The 24,109-nt window shown below is 42.0% G+C and overlaps 1 protein-coding gene across 1 annotated transcript in view; it reads right to left on the reverse strand.

The window, feature by feature from the left end:
• Nucleotides 1-1,134: 1,134 nt before the first annotated feature.
• The window catches only part of LOC138853133 (carboxypeptidase E-like), a 164,446-nt gene continuing 141,471 nt past the window's right edge, over nucleotides 1,135-24,109 (reverse strand). Inside the window, exon 11 of the mRNA XM_070088070.1 lies at nucleotides 1,135-2,177. Coding sequence (XP_069944171.1) covers nucleotides 2,052-2,177 — 126 coding nt within the window. The 3' untranslated portion in view covers nucleotides 1,135-2,051. The remainder of the gene's footprint in view (nucleotides 2,178-24,109) is intronic.

Below are 24,109 nucleotides of genomic sequence, written 5' to 3' on the forward strand. Positions count from 1 at the left end.
AGCCTATACATGTCAACCTATAGCTTTTTATTGTCTACATCAGAAATTATTTAATGGCTTATTTTAGAGTTATCGGCAAACTTACTTATGTCGCTCTTTACGCCCTCATCTATACCGTCTATGAAAATTGTGAACAGTATGGGTCTCCATAGTGACCCCTGTAGCATACCACCTATAAAGGGGTCCTCATTCTGATTTATGGAAACTCTCTGTTACCAATAAGTCAGCCACGACTTCATACAAGGAGTTAATTTCTCCTCTACAGTGTGCTGCTACTTTCATCATTCCCCTTTGTAAGACTATCAAAGGTTTTATTGGAATTATATACACAATATCGTATTCATTATTCATTTATTCATAATTATTGATATCCAAGATTTATTTGTGTCCCCCTTGTGTAAAAAAATGTTTAAAATGGTACAACTTTCTTAGTAACAGTAAGCTGACCTGAGTTACATTTAAGTAGGCTTATCGTTTCCTTAATCTCATTCCTATATAATTGGAAGAAACCTTTTGAGTTGGTCTTTGATTCCCTCGCAACTTTAGTTTCATTTTCTCTTTTGACTTTCTTTATTCCTTTATATGACTTCTCTGTTAAAATTAATTGGTCTGTAATATGACCTCCTTGTCGTTTGATCCGCCTGTAAATGCCTTTTTTTCACCTAGATATATTTTAGTTTATTGTTCATCCATATATACATATAATGTGATCCTTATTTTCTGACGACCTCCGTCAGATAACTAAAACCTCCAATAAGTTTACCTGGAGTTTACCTGGAGAGAGTTCCGGGGGTCAACGCCCCCGCGGCCCGGTCTGAGACCAGGCCTCCTGGTGGATCACAGCCTGATCAACCAGGCTGTTGCTGCTGGCTGCACGCAAACCAACATACGAGCTACAGCCCGGCTGATCCGGAACTGACTTTAGGTGCTTGTCCAGTGCCAGCTTGAAGACTGCCAGGGGTCTGTTGGTAATCCCCCTTATGTGTGCTGGGAGGCAGTTGAACAGTCTCGGGCCCCTGACACTTATTGTATGGTCTCTTAACGTGCTAGTGACACCCCTGCTTTTCATTGGGGGAGTCAGTGAAATTTTTAACAATTCTCCTGACAAACAAATTATTTTTATCTCACTATAAATTGTCTATTGTTTGGGTTTATTTAAAAATATGTACTAATTTTACCGGACTTTATTTATTTATTTTTGTTTTTTTTTGAGCCTTGAGCCCGCAAGAGATAGTTTAGTTGGCGTTGTTGTTAAAATAAATATTATCTTGTGGTTATTTTTACTGTAACATTCAAGTACTAATTGCTTTTATTACCTAAAAGTTTATAATTGGCTGCCCAACTTAAACTCTTGGTAAACATCACAAGTTCACGTTTTCAACCTTCTGTTAGTATACTATATATAAGAAATACTGTGGGGAAACATCAGTTTGTGAGCAAACAACAATAGCCTGTCTGATCAAGCGATCAATATACCAGTGCCTGATGTTGTCACTGGGACTGACTACTCTCAGTGTTGACAAGTGACCAACATGATGTTATCACTGGGACTGACTACTCTCAGTGTTGACAAGTGACCAACATGATGTTGTCACTGGGACTGACTACTCTCAGTGTTGACAAGTGACCAACATTTTGGCTCCGTCGCAAGCACAGTTTGCTCTCCTGATATGTTTAGTTCTCTCTCGTCTTGCCTGACAGACCATGGCGTGCCTGATCTTATCACGCTTAGTTTGTTGCTCCCAGTCTTTCTTGAAGACCATGGTAATTAAAACAGTTTAACATAGCTTTGCATAATGGCAGTCTTAATTGAAAACACTTGATATTTACTCGATCTTCAAAGAGAAAACAAAAACACTTTATTCTGAAAAGCCAGTGAGAAACTTGGGAAACGTAAACAATATAAGTTAATGTACCAAACATTAATCTTGGCAGGAGAGACGGCAGTAGCAGCGGGAAGATCATCTACAAAGACGTGAATGTAAAGAGATTATAAGCCAAGACGATGGAGAAACAAGATATGGTTGTTGAGGTGGTAAGGAGGACAGTAGTTAGTATGGCATGCGGTCCATGTCACGGAGGCGACCCAACAAATCATCTTCTAAAGGCAGCTCGTACAGGTTTGGTTCCTGGCCCCGGGGGTAGGTGTCATATACCTCACCGCCTTCATCTTCACCCTGCAAGAAGCACATCTTAATTAGATTCTGCCTCCCATGCGGCTAGTTTATTCTGCGCCTGGTGGCCCTCCAGTGGGAACTAGCTCAAAAAAGTATGTAAATAAAATGTCTCAACGTATATATATTTTTTTTACAAATTGTTAATTTATCTGTTAAAAGCAAATTTCATATAATTTATTTTTATTAATGTACCTGAACATACGGTAAGTTATTGTGCGATTTTTACAGATTTAGATGTTGCTGCTGGCTTCTTGTGCACCACATGTCCAGCCTGTGCAGGATACTACAAGAGTATATGGATACACAAAAAGCCTGGGAACTAGGCCCCAAAAAGGTCAACAAGAGTGTACGTCTGAATTTATATATATACAGTCGACTTATCTGTTTCGAGCAAATTTAAAAAAAATGGTTAATATGTCTGATATCTTATTTTCATTAATAAAATATGTTGATATATCACAAAGGTTATTATACCGTTATTATTCCTCACTAAGTGGACAATTAAGCACACAGGGCTGCCAACATATTTTGCAACTGGTTTGTTCATCATGTGTTAAACTACATGAAGCACTTATAAGCAACACTAAGAGTGGCTACTGTTACACCAGTCAGTTTATATTACACTACAACACCAGGCTGTTTAATTTACAATATGCTTCGTAAATGTTCTTATGTATCTCATATTTACAGCTCTACTCAGACTTCTAACTCCATTCCTTTTATATTCAAATTTATCATAAGGTTCTCCCTTAAGTCGAGTGTAACAAGAAATTCTTACACTCGACTTCTTACAAAGTACTACTTTCTTTTGTTAATTTATCAACTGTATCATATAGAAAGATTTCAATGCGAGATGGAATCTACATTATTTCCTTTCTTTCCTGCTTGTTTAACATCTGTACTTGGGTTCTCTCCCGAGCATGTCTAGTGTTACCTGGCTAGTCAAGTGCCGTCAACAGTGACAGTGTCGCTCGTCAACAAGATGTCACGTTCACCAGCACTGGACGGCACAGATGATCACACAGAAACGATGATCAAAGTAAATATTTTAATTATACAATATTGGAGTTACTTTCTTGAACGTTACGTTGTGTTCCAGTTCAATAATCTAGCATAAATATATATAACCTCCAGTAACCAACTTCAAGGTATTCAGGCTCAATTCAGGGAACCGGAGCACAGATCCAATTCCCTAGATCAAGAGCCCCTCCCCAGCGTCACATTTTACACAAGCACACCTTAATTCGTTGAAAACTAAACGTTCGAATATGGTCTGTGTAAGCAAACATCTCCCATACACACTTTCAAAACTAGGTACGATAGGGCCCACGTAAGCTGCACATCAACCCCCCACACATATACATACGTAGGTAAGTGCAACAAGATGACTTAATCATGTTGACAGTGGTGCTCGCACCCCTGGGGAAGTGCACACCACTGCCAAACCACCTTACAAAACGAACGAAATACCTACAAGTGGTGAGAGGCAGATAAGTTTGAGCTATCTCGGGTTAACAATATAGCAGGCAGGTGCTAGGCAGGTGCTAGGCAGGTGCTAGGTAGGTGCTAGGCAGGTGCTAGGCAGGTGCTAGGCAGGTGCTAGGCAAGTGCTAGGCAGGTGCTAGGTAGGTACTAGGCAGGTGCTAGGCAAGTGCTAGGCAGGTGCTAGGTAGGTGCTAGGTAGGTGCTAGGTAGGTGCTAGGCAGGTGCTAGGCAGGTGCTAGGCAGCTACACTAGGCTACGGCCGCACTATGTTGACTTAAGCAGCGTGTTTTACAAGACACTATTAGCATCAACATTAATTAGACTCATAAATAGTCTGATATTCTCATAATCTGATGTCTGGCATTTTCTTGTCAGATTTATCAATAAAGGCAGAGGCGGCATTGTTGAATTATGATAGTTGTGAAAGACCTACTCACAACAGTAAAGAATACTTGAGTCGCCAACATAGGGATTAAACTCACAGTAATTATACAATGAGAGACAAATCTGTATATAACCTGATGTAGGAGGACGAGGAGGTGTGAGGGAGTAATTAATAACGCTGGTTGAGTTGTTAACTCTAGCAGTATATTTAGTAACTTAATGCAGCCAGGTATACACAAATACAGTTACATAGATTATCATACATAGCAGCATATGTGCGGAGAACCTGGCATAACCTAAAAAAGTCAGACAAAGTGACCTATTTCCATTAGGGTCCTTTAAACAAAATTAATCACCCATCTTCCTGTCTCGTCTTCTTGGTAGTAATTTTTACTCATCAGTTGTAGGGATGAGGTTGGCAGCATTAAGCGATGCACAGTAAACCAGCCTTTTAATCCTCAAAACACAATGAGAGCAATAGAAAAATGGATCAATGAAAAGACAAACCTGAACAGGTCACTGTAAACCAACCAATAAAAATATTGATCCTGTTACATCAACAGCGTCAACACTTGTGACTGCACCACTGGTCTCACCATCTTCCTCACCACCACCACCATCCCACTAACAGTTTGGTCGTGACTCACCACGACCACACTAGAAGCACAACTGGCAACGACCCCCCAGTGAGCCTGTCACAACAGACCACCCATATACATCTTTATCCGCTGCGACCACCGCCAGGCACTCACACAAGCCAAGACCACCCACTGCCTTGTCCATCACCGCCACGACCACCCATTGCCTGGTCTATCACCCCAGGACCACCCACTGCCTGGTCTGTCACTCCCAGGACCACCCACTGCTTGGTCTGTCATCTTAGGACAACCCACTCCTTGGTCTGTCATTCCAGGACCACCCACTGCCTGGTCTGTCACTCCCAGGACCACCCAATGCCTGGTCTGTCACCGCAGGACCACCCACTGCCTGGTCTGTCACCCCAGGACCACCCACTGCCTGGTCTGTCACCGCAGGACCACCCACTGCCTGGTCTGTCACCCCAGGACCACCCAGGACGACATCCTTCCGCACAAACCCACAAGGATGCACCGGGACAACCTTGTACGAGACCACCCAGACTGTTCCACACACACACACACACACACACACACACACACACACACACACACACACACACACACACACACACACACACACACACACACACACGACGGATCTTTCAACCACACCACCTACCCCCCCTAACCCTCCCTCCCTCACACACAAACACACACATACACACACACATACATAAACACACACACACACACACACACACACACACACACACACACACACACACACACACACACACGCACATATACACACACCACACACACACACCACACACACCACACACACACACACACCACACACACACCACACACACACACCACACACACACACCACACACACACACACACACAACACACACACACACACCACACACACACACACACACCACACACACACACACACACCACACATACACACCCCACACACACACCACACACACACACACACACCACACACACACCACACACACACACACACACACACCACACACACACATACCACACACACACACCACACACACACACACACACACACACGCATACACACACACACACACACACACACACACACCCACACACACCCTCCACCACTTGACACGAACACTTGACACAAACACGTAACCCCCCTCCCCTAACCACCCCTCCCCTAACCACCCCTCCCCCTTCCCTAACCACCTCACCTTAGCCACCTACCCCTCCCCCAAACCACCTAACCCCTCCCCAAACCGTCTAACCCCCCCAACTACCTCCCTCCCTCCAATAACCATCCTCCCCCTCCCCCATAACCATCCATCCACTCTCTCCCTCAAACCATCTAACCCCCTCCCCAACTATCTCTACCCCTCCAATAACCATCCTCTGCCTCCCCCACAACCATCCATCCCCTCCCCTCCTAACCATCTATTCCCCTCCCCCTAACCACCCGTCCCCCCTTCTGTGGAGCAACGGGGGAACCTAGAACCAGGATGAGGACAAGGGGCTCCAAGGACGAATCTGGGAGGGAGGAATGGGAGGTAGAGCTCAAAAAAAGGGAGGAAGACTGGGGAAGGAGACTAGATGAGCTGGAAAGGAAGATGGAAGAGAGGTTAGCAGCAGAATGCAGAAGGTGGAAGCAACAGGCCACAGCAGCAGAAATCAAGATAGAGAGATTAGAAGAGGAGCTGAGACATCTGAAACAGCACAGAGATATTACAGAAGTAGCATCGGCAATGGCTACATCAAACACAGACAACAGGTCTGAAGGAAGCATGGAAACTAAACTGTATGCAGAGGTCCTGTCAAACCCACATGGGGCCAAAACAAAGGCAGGGAGCACACTAGGACAGAATGAGAGGTTGGAAGACATTGAAGGAACTAGGACATGTGCAAGGACCTTACCAGATACCTGTGGGGGCCAGGAACAGGTGAGCAGGAAGGACAAACCAAGAAGCATAGGGGCCATAACTAGGGAAGGGACTGAAGGAAGGAACACTCCATGGGAAGAAACTAAAACACATCAGAGGATGCAATGGGAGTCACAGTGGGAGGTGGAAAGGGAGAGATCCATGTTTGTCTATGGGCTAGACGAAGCTAAAGGGGAAACTTATGATGAAAGAAAGCAGGAGAAAAAAGCGATTGAAGATATCATGAAGGTGATAGGCGAGGGGGACATGACCCAGGTGGCAAATTTTCGGAGAATTGGGTGGTTCACAAAGAAAAGGAATCGGCCTCTCAAAGTAATTTTCAAGGCAGAATCAACCCGAACCATGATCCTGCAAGAGAAAGCACGGCTGAGAGGCAAGCAGGAGTTCCGGAGTGTGTACCTCGATCGAGACAGAACACAGGACGAAAGGAAGACAATGAAAGAGAGAGTTCAAAAACGAAAGGAGAAATGGGAGGAAATGAAAAAGGAGAGCAGAATAACCCAGGATCAAATGGAAGGACAAGCACACCCCCCAGAAACACCTGCAGAAGGACTCCAGCCATGACACCCCCAAGGCAACTGAACAATCCAAACCAACCATCACACACCGATCCCTCTGTTTCCACCCCCCGCACCACAGTTACAGTATTAGAACAGAAGTTGAAGGTTTGGTATACAAATGCAGATGGATTAACGAATAAACATGAGGAATGGCAAGAAAGAATCAATGAGAAGTCCCCAGGCATCATAGCAGTTACAGAAACAAAACTCACAGAAACAATAACAGATGCAATCTTCCCACCAGGATACCAGATCATGAGGAAAGATAGAAGGTGCAGGGGGGTAGGTGGGGTTGCTCTGCTCATAAAAAAACAGATGGAAATTCGAGAAAATGGAAGGCATAGATGAGACGGGAGAAAGACTACATAGCAGGTACACTTCAGTCTGGGGAACACAAAGTGGTCATTGCAGTGATGTATAATCCACCACAGAACTGCAGGAGGCCAAGAGAGGAATATGAAGAGAGCAACAGAGCAATGGTGGACACACTTGCTGAGGTGGCAAGAAGAGCTCATTCCAGCAGAGCAAAGTTGCTGGTTATGGGGGATTTCAACCACAGGGAGATCGACTGGGAAAACCTGGAGCCACATGGGGGTCCCGAAACATGGAGAGCCAGGATGTTGGGCGTGGTGCTGGAAAACCTCATGCACCAACATGTTAAGGACACTACCAGAGTGAGAGGGGAGGATGAACCAGCAAGATTGGACCTTGTGTTCACCCTGGGCAGCTCAGACATTGAGGACATCAAGTATGAGAGTCCCCTAGGAGCTAGCGACCACGTGGTTCTGTGCTTTGAATACATAGTAGAGCTGCAAGTGGAGAGAATAACAGGAGTTGAATGGGAAAAGCCTGATTATAAAAGAGGGGACTACATAGGGTTGAAGAACTTCCTGCGGGAGGTCCAGTGGGACAGAGAACTGGCAGGAAAGCCAGTAAATGAAATGATGGAATATGTAACAACAAAATGCAAGGAGGCAGTGGAGAAGTTTATTCCCAAGGGCAACAGTAACAACGGGAAGACCAGAACGAGCCCCTGGTTTACCCGACGGTGTAAGGAGGCAAAAACAAAGTGCAATAGAGAATGGAAAAAGTACAGAAGGCAGAGAACACACGAAAATAGGGAGATTAGTCGCAGAGCCAGGAATGAGTATGCACAGGTAAGGAGGGAGGCCCAGCGACAGTATGAAAATGACATAGCATCGAGAATCAAGACTGACCCGAAACTGTTGTATAGCCACATCAGGAGGAAGACAACAGTCAAAGACCAGGTGATCAGATTAAGGACAGAAGGTGGAGAACTCACAAGAAATGATCAGGAGGTATGTGAGGAGCTGAACAGGAGATTTAAGGAAGTTTTTACAGTAGAGACAGGAAGGGTTGTGGGAAGACAGCACAAAAGGGAACATCAAGAGGCAATATACCAACAAGTGTTGGATGACATACGAACAACTGAGGAGGAGGTGAAGAAGCTCTTAAGTGACCTTGACACCTCAAAGGCGATGGGACAGGACAACATCTCCCCATGGGTCCTTAGAAAAGGAGCAGAGATGCTGTGCGTGCCTCTAACCACAATCTTCAACACATCCCTTGAAACTGGGCAACTACCTGAGAAATGGAAGACATCTAATGTAGTCCCCATATTTAAGAAAGGAAACAGAAACGAGGCACTAAACTACAGACCTGTGTCTCTGACATGTATTGTGTGCAAAGTCATGGAGAAGATTATCAGGAGGAGAGTGGTCAAACACCTGGAAAGGAACAAGATTATAAATGAAAACCAGCATGGGTTCATGGAAGGCAAATCCTGTATCCCAAACCTCCTGGAGTTTTATGACAAGGTAACAGAAGTAAGACACGAGAGAGAGGGGTGGGTAGATTGCGTTTTCCTAGACTGCAGGAAGGCCTTTGACACAGTTCCCCACAAGAGATTAGTGCAGAAGCTGGAGGATCAGGCGCATGTAAAAGGGAGGGCACTGCAATGGATAAGGGAATACCTGACAGGGAGGCAGCATCGAGTCATGGTACGTGAAGAGGTATCACAGTGGGCGCCTGTTACGAGCGGGGTCCCACAGGGGTCAGTTCTAGGACCAGTGCTATTTTTGATATATATGAACGACATGATGAAAGGAATAGACTCTGAAGTGTCCCTGTTCGCAGATGATGTGAAGTTGATGAGAAGAATTAAATCGGACGAGGATGAGGCAGGACTGCAAAGAGACCTGGACAGGCTGGACACTTGGTCCAGTAACTGGCTTCTCGAATTCAATCCAGCCAAATGCAAAGTCATGAAGATTGGGGAGGGGCAAAGAAGACCGCAGACAGAGTATAGGCTAGGTGGACAAAGACTACAGACCTCACTCAGGGAGAAAGACCTTGGGGTGACCATAACACCGAGCACATCACCGGAGGCACACATCAACCAAATAACTGCTGCAGCATACGGGCGCCTGGCAAACCTGAGAATAGCGTTCCGATACCTTAATAAGGAATCGTTCAAGACACTGTACACTGTGTATGTTAGGCCCATACTGGAGTATGCAGCACCAGTCTGGAACCCACACCTGGTCAAGCACGTCAAGAAGTTAGAGAAAGTACAAAGGTTTGCAACAAGGCTAGTCCCAGAGCTCAAGGGAATGTCGTACGAGGAAAGGTTAAGGGAAATCGGACTGACGACACTGGAGGACAGAAGGGTCAGGGGAGACATGATAACGACATACAAGATACTGCAGGGAATAGGCAAGGTGGACAGAGATAGGATGTTCCAGAGAGGGGACACAGGGACAAGGGGTCACAACTAGAAGCTGAAGACTCAGACGAGTCACAGGGACTTTAGGAAGTATTTCATCGGACATAGAGTTGTCAGCAAGTGGAATAGCCTAGCAAGTGAAGTAGTGGAGGCAGAAACCATACATAGTTTTAAGAAGAGGTATGACAAAGCTAAGGAAGCAGAGAGAGAGAGGACCCAGTAGCGATCAGTGAAGAGGCGGGGCCAGGAGCTGAGTCTCGACCCCTGCAACCACAATTAGGTGAGTACAATTAGGTGAGTACACACACACACACACACACACACACACACACACATACACACACACAAACACACACACACACACAAACACAAACACACAAACACACACACACACAAACACACACATACATACACACACACACAAACACACACACACACACACACACACACACACATAGACACACACACACACACACACACACATACACACACAAACACACACACACACACACACACACACACAACACACACACACACACACACAAACACACACACACACGAACACACACACAAACACACACACACACAAGCACACACACACAAACATACACACAAACACACACACACACACACACACACACACACACACACACACACACACACACACACAGCTGGAAATTGAAAACTCAGATGAGTCATAGGGATGTTAGGAAGTATTTCTTCAGCCTTAATCAGGAAACGGAACGATTTGAAAAATGGACTGGTCCAGGGCAACATGGGTTCAGGGCAGGTCGCTCCTGCCTCTCACAACTACTGGATCACTATGACATGGCCTTGGATGCAATGGAAGAAAATCAGAATGCAGATGTAATATACACAGACTTTGCAAAAGCATTTAACAAATGCGATCATAGCGTAATAGCCCATAAAATACGTGCTAAAGGAATAACTGGGAAAGTGGGGAGATGGATCTTCAACTTCCTAACAAATCGAACACAAAGAGTAATGGTCAACAGAGTTAAATCGGAGGCTGCCATAGTGAAGAGCTCTGTTCCACAAGGCACAGTACTAGCCCCCATCTTATTCCTTATCCTCATATCAGACATAGACAGAGATATACATCACAGCACCGTATCATCCTTTGCGGATGATACTAGGATCTGCATGAGGCTGTCATCTGCTGAGGACGCTGTTAATCTCCAAGAAGATATAAACAAAGTTTTCCAGTGGGCAACGGTAAACAATATGATGTTCAATGAGGACAAATTCCAACTACTCCGTTATGGAAAACTGGAGGAGATAATAACTAGAACAGAGTATACTACTGACTCCGGCCATACAATAGAGCGGAAAAATAATGTAAGGGACCTGGGAGTAGTAATGTCTGAGGATCTCACTTTCAAGGATCACAACAGTGCCACGATCGCACGTGCAAAGAAAATGATAGGATGGATAATGAGAACTTTCAAAACGAGAGATGCCAAGCCCATGATGATCCTTTTCAAATCACTTGTTCTCTCTAGGCTGGAATACTGCTGTACATTAACATCTCCGTTCAAAGTAGGTGAAATTGCAGATCTAGAGAGTGTACAGAGAACCTTTACTGCACGTATAAGATCTGTCAAACACCTTAACTACTGGGAACGCTTGGAAGCACTTGACTTGTACTCACTGGAACGCAGGAGGGAGAGATATATCATAATCTACACTTGGAAAATCTTGGAAAGAATGGTCCCGAATCTGCACACAGAAATCACTCCCTACGAAACTAAAAGACTGGGCAGGCGATGCAAAATACCCCCTATTAAAAGTAGGGGCGCCATTGGTACACTAAGAGAAAACACCATAAATGTCCTGGGCCCAAGACTGTTCAACAGCCTCCCACCAAGCATAAGGGGAATTAACAATAAACCCCTGGCTGCCTTCAAGAGAGAGCTGGACAGATACCTAAAGTCAATGCCTGATCAGCCGGTCTGTGGTTCGTATGTTGGACTGCGTCCGGCTAGCAGTAACAGCCTGGTTGATCAGGCCCTGATCCACCTGAAGGCCTGGTCGTGGACCGGGCCGAGGGGGCATTGATCCCCGGAATAACCTCCAGGTATACTCCAGGTAGGCAGAATTCATACAGAGTTTTAAGAAGAGGTACGATAACGCTCTCGAAGCCTGGAAAGAGTGAACCAAGTAGCAACCGCATATTGGTGAGTACATACTGGTGAGTACATATTGGTTAGTACATACTGGTGAGTACATATAGGTGAGTATATACTGGTGAGTACATGTAGGTGAGTATATACTGGTGAGTACATATAGGTGAGTACATACTGGTAAGTACATATAGGTGAGTACATACTGGTGAGTACATATAGGTGAGTATATACTGGTGAGTACATATAGGTGAGTACATACTGGTAAGTACATATAGGTGAGTACATACTGGTGAGTACATATAGGTGAGTACATACTGGTGAGTACATATAGGTGAGTATATACTGGTAAGTACATATAGGTGAGTACATACTGGTAAGTACATATAGGTGAGTATATACTGGTGAGTACATATAGGTGAGTATATACTGGTAAGTACATATAGGTGAGTACATACTGGTGAGTACATATAGGTGAGTATATACTGGTGAGTACATATAGGTGAGTACATACTGGTAAGTACATATAGGTGAGTACATACTGGTAAGTACATATAGGTGAGTACATACTGGTGAGTACATATAGGTGAGTATATACTGGTGAGTACATATAGGTGAGGATATATTGGTAAGTACATATAGGTGAATACATATTGGTGAGTACATATAGGTGAGTATATACTGGTGAGTACATATAGGTGAGTATATACTGGTGAGTACATGTAGGTGAGTATATACTGGTAAGTACATATAGGTGAGTATATTCTGGTGAGTACATGTAGGTGAGTATATACTGGTAAGTACATATAGGTGAGTATATACTGGTGAGTACATATAGGTGAGTACATACTGGTAAGTACATATAGGTGAGTATATACTGGTGAGTACATATAGGTGAGTACATACTGGTAAGTACATATAGGTGAGTATATACTGGTGAGTACATATAGGTGAGTACATACTGGTAAGTACATATAGGTGAGTATATACTGGTGAGTACATATAGGTGAGTACATACTGGTAAGTACATATAGGTGAGTACATACTGGTAAGTACATATAGGTGAGTATATACTGGTGAGTACATATAGGTGAGTACATACTGGTAAGTACATATAGGTGAGTACATACTGGTAAGTACATATAGGTGAGTATATACTGGTGAGTACATATAGGTGAGTACATACTCGTGAGTACATATAGGTGAGTACATACTGGTAAGTACATATAGGTGAGTATATACTGGTGAGTACATATAGGTGAGTATATACTGGTGAGTACATATAGGTGAGTACATACTGGTAAGTACATATAGGTGAGTATATACTGGTGAGTACATATAGGTGAGTACATACTGGTAAGTACATATAGGTGAGTACATACTGGTAAGTACATATAGGTGAGTATATACTGGTGAGTACATATAGGTGAGTACATACTGGTAAGTACATATAGGTGAGTATATACTGGTAAGTACATATAGGTGAGTATATACTGGTGAGTACATATAGGTGAGTACATACTGGTAAGTACATATAGGTGAGTACATACTGGTAAGTACATATAGGTGAGTATATACTGGTGAGTACATATAGGTGAGTACATACTGGTAAGTACATATAGGTGAGTACATACTGGTGAGTACATATAGGTGAGTATATACTGGTGAGTACATATAGGTGAGTACATACTGGTAAGTACATATAGGTGAGTATATACTGGTGAGTACATATAGGTGAGTACATACTGGTAAGTACATATAGGTGAGTACATACTGGTAAGTACATATAGGTGAGTACATACTGGTGAGTACATATAGGTGAGTATATACTGGTGAGTACATATAGGTGAGTACATACTGGTAAGTACATATAGGTGAGTACATACTGGTAAGTACATATAGGTGAGTATATACTGGTGAGTACATATAGGTGAGTACATACTGGTAAGTACATATAGGTGAGTACATACTGGTAAGTACATATAGGTGAGTACATACTGGTAAGTACATATAGGTGAGTACATACTGGTAAGTACATATAGGTGAGTATATACTGGTGAGTACATATAGGTGAGTACATACTGGTAAGTACATATAGGTGAGTACATACTGGTAAGTACATATAGGTGAGTACATACTGGTGAGTACATATAGGTGAGTATATACTGGTGAGTACATATAGGTGAGTATATACTGGTAAGTACATATAGGTGAGTATATACTGGTGAGTACATATAGGTGAGTATATACTGGTAAGTACATATAGGTGAGTATATACTGGTGAGTACATATAGGTGAGTATATACTGGTGAGTACATATAGGTGAGTACATACTGGTAAGTACATATAGGTGAGTATATACTGGTGAGTACATATAGGTGAGTATATACTGGTAAGTACATATAGGTGAGTATATACTGGTGAGTACATATAGGTGAGTATATACTGGTAAGTACATATAGGTGAGTATATACTGGTGAGTACATATAGGTGAGTATATACTGGTGAGTACATATAGGTGAGTACATACTGGTAAGTACATATAGGTGAGTATATACTGGTGAGTACATATAGGTGAGTACATACTGGTGAGTACATATAGGTGAGTACATACTGGTAAGTACATATAGGTGAGTATATACTGGTGAGTACATATAGGTGAGTACATACTGGTAAGTACATATAGGTGAGTATATACTGGTGAGTACATATAGGTGAGTACATACTGGTAAGTACATATAGGTGAGTACATACTGGTAAGTACATATAGGTGAGTATATACTGGTGTAAGTACATATAGGTGAGTACATACTGGTAAGTACATATAGGTGAGTACATACTGGTAAGTACATATAGGTGAGTACATACTGGTAAGTACATATAGGTGAGTACATACTGGTAAGTACATATAGGTGAGTACATACTGGTAAGTACATATAGGTGAGTAAGTACATATAGGTGAGTACATACTGGTAAGTACATATAGGTGAGTATATACTGGTGAGTACATATAGGTGAGTATATACTGGTGAGTACATATAGGTGAGTATATACTGGTGAGTACATATAGGTGAGTACATACTGGTAAGTACATATAGGTGAGTATATACTGGTGAGTACATATAGGTGAGTATATACTGGTAAGTACATATAGGTGAGTATATACTGGTGAGTACATATAGGTGAGTATATACTGGTAAGTACATATAGGTGAGTATATACTGGTGAGTACATATAGGTGAGTAAATACTGGTGAGTACATATAGGTGAGTATATACTGGTGAGTACATATAGGTGAGTACATACTGGTAAGTACATATAGGTGAGTATATACTGGTGAGTACATATAGGTGAGTACATACTGGTGAGTACATATAGGTGAGTACATACTGGTAAGTACATATAGGTGAGTATATACTGGTGAGTACATATAGGTGAGTACATACTGGTAAGTACATATAGGTGAGTATATACTGGTAAGTACATATAGGTGAGTATATACTGGTAAGTACATATAGGTGAGTACATACTGGTAAGTACATATAGGTGAGTACATACTGGTAAGTACATATAGGTGAGTACATACTGGTAAGTACATATAGGTGAGTATATACTGGTAAGTACATATAGGTGAGTACATACTGGTAAGTACATATAGGTGAGTACATACTGGTAAGTACATATAGGTGAGTACATACTGGTAAGTACATATAGGTGAGTATATACTGGTAAGTACATATAGGTGAGTATATACTGGTAAGTACATATAGGTGAGTACATACTGGTAAGTACATATAGGTGAGTATATACTGGTAAGTACATATAGGTGAGTATATACTGGTAAGTACATATAGGTGAGTATATACTGGTAAGTACATATAGGTGAGTACATACTGGTAAGTACATATAGGTGAGTATATACTGGTAAGTACATATAGGTGAGTACATACTGGTAAGTACATATAGGTGAGTACATACTGGTAAGTACATATAGGTGAGTACATACTGGTAAGTACATATAGGTGAGTATATACTGGTAAGTACATATAGGTGAGTACATACTGGTAAGTACATATAGGTGAGTATATACTGGTAAGTACATATAGGTGAGTACATACTGGTAAGTACATATAGGTGAGTATATACTGGTAAGTACATATAGGTGAGTACATACTGGTAAGTACATATAGGTGAGTACATACTGGTAAGTACATATAGGTGAGTATATACTGGTAAGTACATATAGGTGAGTACATACTGGTAAGTACATATAGGTGAGTACATACTGGTAAGTACATATAGGTGAGTATATACTGGTAAGTACATATAGGTGAGTACATACTGGTAAGTACATATAGGTGAGTACATACTGGTAAGTACATATAGGTGAGTACATACTGGTAAGTACATATAGGTGAGTACATACTGGTAAGTACATATAGGTGAGTACATACTGGTAAGTACATATAGGTGAGTACATACTGGTAAGTACATATAGGTGAGTACATACTGGTAAGTACATATAGGTGAGTACATACTGGTAAGTACATATAGGTGAGTACATACTGGTAAGTACATATAGGTGAGTACATACTGGTAAGTACATATAGGTGAGTACATACTGGTAAGTACATATAGGTGAGTACATACTGGTAAGTACATATAGGTGAGTACATACTGGTAAGTACATATAGGTGAGTACATACTGGTAAGTACATATAGGTGAGTACATACTGGTAAGTACATATAGGTGAGTACATACTGGTAAGTACATATAGGTGAGTACATACTGGTAAGTACATATAGGTGAGTACATACTGGTAAGTACATATAGGTGAGTACATACTGGTAAGTACATATAGGTGAGTACATACTGGTAAGTACATATAGGTGAGTACATACTGGTAAGTACATATAGGTGAGTACATACTGGTAAGTACATATAGGTGAGTACATACTGGTAAGTACATATAGGTGAGTACATACTGGTAAGTACATATAGGTGAGTACATACTGGTAAGTACATATAGGTGAGTACATACTGGTAAGTACATATAGGTGAGTACATACTGGTAAGTACATATAGGTGAGTATATACTGGTAAGTACATATAGGTGAGTACATACTGGTAAGTACATAGGTGAGTATATACTGGTAAGTACATATAGGTGAGTACATACTGGTAAGTACATATAGGTGAGTACATACTGGTAAGTACATATAGGTGAGTACATACTGGTAAGTACATATAGGTGAGTACATACTGGTAAGTACATATAGGTGAGTACATACTGGTAAGTACATATAGGTGAGTACATACTGGTAAGTACATATAGGTGAGTACATACTGGTAAGTACATATAGGTGAGTACATACTGGTAAGTACATATAGGTGAGTACATACTGGTAAGTACATATAGGTGAGTACATACTGGTAAGTACATATAGGTGAGTACATACTGGTAAGTACATATAGGTGAGTACATACTGGTAAGTACATATAGGTGAGTACATACTGGTAAGTACATATAGGTGAGTACATACTGGTAAGTACATATAGGTGAGTACATACTGGTAAGTACATATAGGTGAGTACATACTGGTAAGTACATATAGGTGAGTACATACTGGTAAGTACATATAGGTGAGTACATACTGGTAAGTACATATAGGTGAGTACATACTGGTAAGTACATATAGGTGAGTACATACTGGTAAGTACATATAGGTGAGTACATACTGGTAAGTACATATAGGTGAGTACATACTGGTAAGTACATATAGGTGAGTACATGTTGGGGAATACATATTGACGAGTATAGGCGGGTACTCAGTTACAATGTTAGGTTACAAAGACCAGTACAACAGTAACTCAGTTACAAAGACCAGTACAACAGTAACTCAGTTACAAAGACCAGTACAACAGTAACTCAGTTACAAAGACCAGTACAACAGTAACTCAGTTACAAAGACCAGTACAACAGTAACTCAGTTACAAAGACCAGTACAACAGTAACTCAGTTACAAAGACCAGTACAACAGTAACTCAGTTACAAAGACCAGTACAACAGTAACTCAGTTACAAAGACCAGTACAACAGTAACTCAGTTACAAAGACCAGTACAACAGTAACTCAGTTACAAAGACCAGTACAACAGTAACTCAGTTACAAAGACCAGTACAACAGTAACTCAGTTACAAAGACCAGTACAACAGTAACTCAGTTACAAAGACCAGTACAACAGTAACTCAGTTACAAAGACCAGTACAACAGTAACTCAGTTACAAAGACCAGTACAACAGTAACTCAGTTACAAAGACCAGTACAACAGTAACTCAGTTACAAAGACCAGTACAACAGTAACTCAGTTACAAAGACCAGTACAACAGTGACTCAGTTACAAAGACCACTACAACAGTGACTCAGTTACAAAGACCACTACAACAGTGACTCAGTTACAAAGACCAGTACAACAGTAACTCAGTTACAAAGACCAGTACAACAGTGACTCAGTTACAAAGACCACTACAACAGTAACTCAGTTACAAAGACCAGTACAACAGTAACTCAGTTACAAAGACCAGTACAACAGTAACTCAGTTACAAAGACCACTACAACAGTGACTCAGTTACAAAGACCACTACAACAGTGACTCAGTTACAAAGACCACTACAACAGTGACTCAGTTACAAAGACCACTACAACAGTGACTCAGTTACAAAGACCACTACAACAGTGACTCAGTTACAAAGACCACTACAACAGTGACTCAGTTACAAAGACCACTACAACAGTGACTCAGTTACAAAGACCACTACAACAGTGACTCAGTTACAAAGACCACTACAACAGTGACTCAGTTACAAAGACCACTACAACAGTGACTCAGTTACAAAGACCACTACAACAGTGACTCAGTTACAAAGACCACTACAACAGTGACTCAGTTACAAAGACCACTACAACAGTGACTCAGTTACAAAGACCACTACAACAGTGACTCAGTTACAAAGACCACTACAACAGTGACTCAGTTACAAAGACCACTACAACAGTGACTCAGTTACAAAGACCACTACAACAGTGACTCAGTTACAAAGACCACTACAACAGTGACTCAGTTACAAAGACCACTACAACAGTGACTCAGTTACAAAGACCACTACAACAGTGACTCAGTTACAAAGACCACTACAACAGTGACTCAGTTACAAAGACCACTACAACAGTGACTCAGTTACAAAGACCACTACAACAGTGACTCAGTTACAAAGACCACTACAACAGTGACTCAGTTACAAAGACCACTACAACAGTGACTCAGTTACAAAGACCACTACAACAGTGACTCAGTTACAAAGACCACTACAACAGTGACTCAGTTACAAAGACCACTACAACAGTGACTCAGTTACAAAGACCACTACAACAGTGACTCAGTTACAAAGACCACTACAACAGTGACTCAGTTACAAAGACCACTACAACAGTGACTCAGTTACAAAGACCACTACAATAAACAAGTGCGACAGTTACTGGAAAATTTTTAACAAAAACAAGTGACCAGTTACAAGTGTAACTACAACACTGAAGGTGTGACACACAACTGTTGTAACTACAACACTGAAGGTGTGACACACCACAACTGTTGTAACTACAACACTGAAGGTGTGACACACCACAACTGTTGTAACTACAACACTGAAGGTGTGACACACCACAACTGTTGTAACTACAACACTGAAGGTGTGACACACCACAACTGTTGTATCTACAACACTGAAGGTGTGACACACCACAACTGTTGTAACTACAACATTGAAGGTGTGACACACCACAACTGTTGTAACTACAACACTGAAGGTGTGACACACCACAACTGTTGTAACTACAACACTGAAGGTGTGACACACCACAACTGTTGTAACTACAACACTGAAGGTGTGACACACCACAACTGTTGTAACTACAACACTGAAGGTGTGACACACCACAACTGTTGTAACTACAACACTGAAGGTGTGACACACCACAACTGTTGTAACTACAACACTGAAGGTGTGACACACCACAACTGTTGTAACTACAACACTGAAGGTGTGACACACCACAACTGTTGTAACTACAACACTGAAGGTGTGACACACCACAACTGTTGTAACTACAACACTGAAGGTGTGACACACCACAACTGTTGTAACTACAACACTGAAGGTGTGACACACCACAACTGTTGTAACTACAACACTGAAGGTGTGACACACCACAACTGTTGTAACTACAACACTGAAGGTGTGACACACCACAACTGTTGTATCTACAACACTGAAGGTGTGACACACCACAACTGTTGTAACTACAACACTGAAGGTGTGACACACCACAACTGTTGTAACTGCAACACTGAAGGTGTGACACACCACAACTGTTGTAACTACAACACTGAAGGTGTGACACACCACAACTGTTGTAACTACAACACTGAAGGTGTGACACACCACAACTGTTGTAACTACAACACTGAAGGTGTGACACACCACAACTGTTGTAACTACAACACTGAAGGTGTGACACACCACAACTGTTGTAACTACAACACTGAAGGTGTGACACACCACAACTGTTGTAACTACAACACTGAAGGTGTGACACACCACAACTGTTGTAACTGCAACACTGAAGGTGTGACACACCACAACTGTTGTAACTACAACACTGAAGGTGTGACACACCACAACTGTTGTAACTGCAACACTGAAGGTGTGACACACCACAACTGTTGTAACTACAACACTGAAGGTGTGACACACCACAACTGTTGTAACTACAACACTGAAGGTGTGACACACCACAACTGTTGTAACTACAACACTGAAGGTGTGACACACCACAACTGTTGTAACTACAACACTGAAGGTGTGACACACCACAACTGTTGTAACTGCAACACTGAAGGTGTGACACACCACAACTGTTGTAACTACAACACTGAAGGTGTGACACACCACAACTGTTGTAACTACAACACTGAAGGTGTGACACACCACAACTGTTGTAACTACAACACTGAAGGTGTGACACACCACAACTGTTGTAACTACAACACTGAAGGTGTGACACACCACAACTGTTGTAACTACAACACTGAAGGTGTGACACACCACAACTGTTGTAACTACAACACTGAAGGCGTGACACACCACAACTGTTGTAACTACAACACTGAAGGTGTGACACACAACTGTTGTAACTACAACACTGAAGGTGTGACACACCACAACTGTTGTAACTACAACACTGAAGGTGTGACACACCACAACTGTTGTAACTACAACACTGAAGGTGTGACACACCACAACTGTTGTAACTACAACACTGAAGGTGTGACACACCACAACTGTTGTAACTACAACACTGAAGGCGTGACACACCACAACTGTTGTAACTACAACACTGAAGGTGTGACACACAACTGTTGTAACTACAACACTGAAGGTGTGACACACCACAACTGTTGTAACTACAACACTGAAGGTGTGACACACCACAACTGTTGTAACTACAACACTGAAGGCGTGACACACCACAACTGTTGTAACTACAACACTGAAGGTGTGACACACAACTGTTGTAACTACAACACTGAAGGTGTGACACACCACAACTGTTGTAACTACAACACTGAAGGTGTGACACACCACAACTGTTGTAACTACAACACTGAAGGTGTGACACACCACAACTGTTGTAACTACAACACTGAAGGTGTGACACACCACAACTGTTGTAACTACAACACTGAAGGCGTGACACACCACAACTGTTGTAACTACAACACTGAAGGTGTGACACACAACTGTTGTAACTACAACACTGAAGGTGTGACACACCACAACTGTTGTAACTACAACACTGAAGGTGTGACACACCACAACTGTTGTAACTACAACACTGAAGGCGTGACACACCACAACTGTTGTAACTACAACACTGAAGGTGTGACACACCACAACTGTTGTAACTACAACACTGAAGGTGTGACACACCACAACTGTTGTAACTACAACACTGAAGGTGTGACACACCACAACTGTTGTAACTACAACACTGAAGGTGTGACACACCACAACTGTTGTAACTACAACACTGAAGGTGACACACGACCACCACCATCACCTACCATCAACCCCACCCCACCATAAGCACCTACCACGAACCCCAGCCCACCCATCCACACCCACACACACATTATATATATATATATATATATATATATATATATATATATATATATATATATATATATATATATATATATATATATATATATATATATATATACATATATATCTTCTTTCAACGCACGGGCCGTATCCCACCGAGGCAGGGTGGCCCAAAAAGAAACCGAACGTTTCTCTTTTTAACTTTAGTAATATATACAATAGAAAGGGTTACTAGCCCCTTGCTCCCGGCATTTTACTCGCGTCTTACAACACGCATGGCTCTCGGAGGAAGAATTCTATTCGACTTCCCCATGGAGATAAGATGAAATAAACAAGAACAAGATCTAGTAAGAAAAATCGGGAAAAACCCAGAGGGATGTGTATATATATGCTTATACATGTATGTGTAGTGTGACCTAAGTGTAAGTAGAAGTAGCAAGACATACCTGAAATCTTGTATGTTTAAGAGTCAGAAAAGACACCATCAATCCTGCCATCATGGAAAACAATTACAGGTTTCCGTTTTACACTCACTTGGCAGGACGGTAGTACCTCCCTGGGTGGTTGTTGTCTACCAACCTACTAACGTGTATGTGTGTGTGTATGTGTGTGTGTACACACTTACACACATTATCTTATCTCTCAGTCCACAGCAGATTCGAACTTGCACACTCTCAATGTACATAGTATTTTCGTCACTCATCCAGATCCCAGATACATCTGGTTGAGTAGCGAAGGTACTGTGTCCACACCCTGATACACAGTGGACTGAGAGATAATGTTTATTAAAAAGTTTGCCCGTTTGTTCATATATATTTTCGGTGTGTCTCCAAACACAACTCCCCTCAAGGAAGGTTCCTTGATGTTGGTGAGGGGCTCTTGATTTAGGGAATTGGATCTGTGCTCCAGTTCCCCAAATTAAGCCTGAATGCCTTCCACGTCCCCCCCCCCCAGGCGCTGTATAATCCTCCGGGTTTAGCGCTTCCCCCTTGATTATAATAATAATAATAATCCAAACACAACTTGTGTTCCAAATGTTCACTGACAGTTATTCTTGTACACAAACAGCAACACAACCAACTAGTTACAAGGTGAGTGCAAGTGGTATGTAGTAACGAGTACAAGACAGCAACAGTCTGCCGCCTCAAGATAATTAATAATTAAAATTTTGAAGGTCAGTGTTAACTGGTGGGTTACAGTGGTGGGTTACAGTGGTGGGTTACAGTGGTGGGTTACAGTGCTGGGTTACAGTGCTGGGTTACAGTGGTGGTTCATATCCACACAACTTCATCATGTCCACCATTCTACAGCTTAATTCTCTGTAACAATGTTCAGTGTTGTTAGGGTGTACTTGTTATAGTATTGTGTATTTCTGTGTAAGTGTGGCCCGGTGGCCTGGTGGCTAAAGCTCCCGGGTTCGATTCCCGGCGGGTGGAAACATTCGACACGTTTCCTTACACCTGTTGTCCTGTTCACCTAGCAGCAAATAGGTACCTGGGTGTTAGTCGACTGGTGTGGGTCGCATCCTGGGGGACAAGATTAAGGACCACAATGGAAATAAGTTAGACAGTCCTCGATGACGCACTGACTTTCTTGGGTTATCCTGGGTGGCTAACCCTCCGGAGTTAAAAATCCGAACGAAGTCTTATCTTATCCAGTCACTGGTCAACACTTATTTTCTGGTCAATGATATTACAGTGAGTTTAGGGTAAATTTGTTGTGTTTATTCCGAATATGTCATCGGTTTTGCTTGATTGGCTCTAGTTTTTGATAAATTTGGTATCCCATTAAAAAACATAAAAGATGTAAAAAATATATTGATCATACTAACTTACAAATAGCAGTGAAA

The sequence above is a fragment of the Cherax quadricarinatus genome, chromosome 23 (assembly GCF_038502225.1).
Source record: "Cherax quadricarinatus isolate ZL_2023a chromosome 23, ASM3850222v1, whole genome shotgun sequence".
Classification (NCBI taxonomy): domain Eukaryota; kingdom Metazoa; phylum Arthropoda; class Malacostraca; order Decapoda; family Parastacidae; genus Cherax; species Cherax quadricarinatus.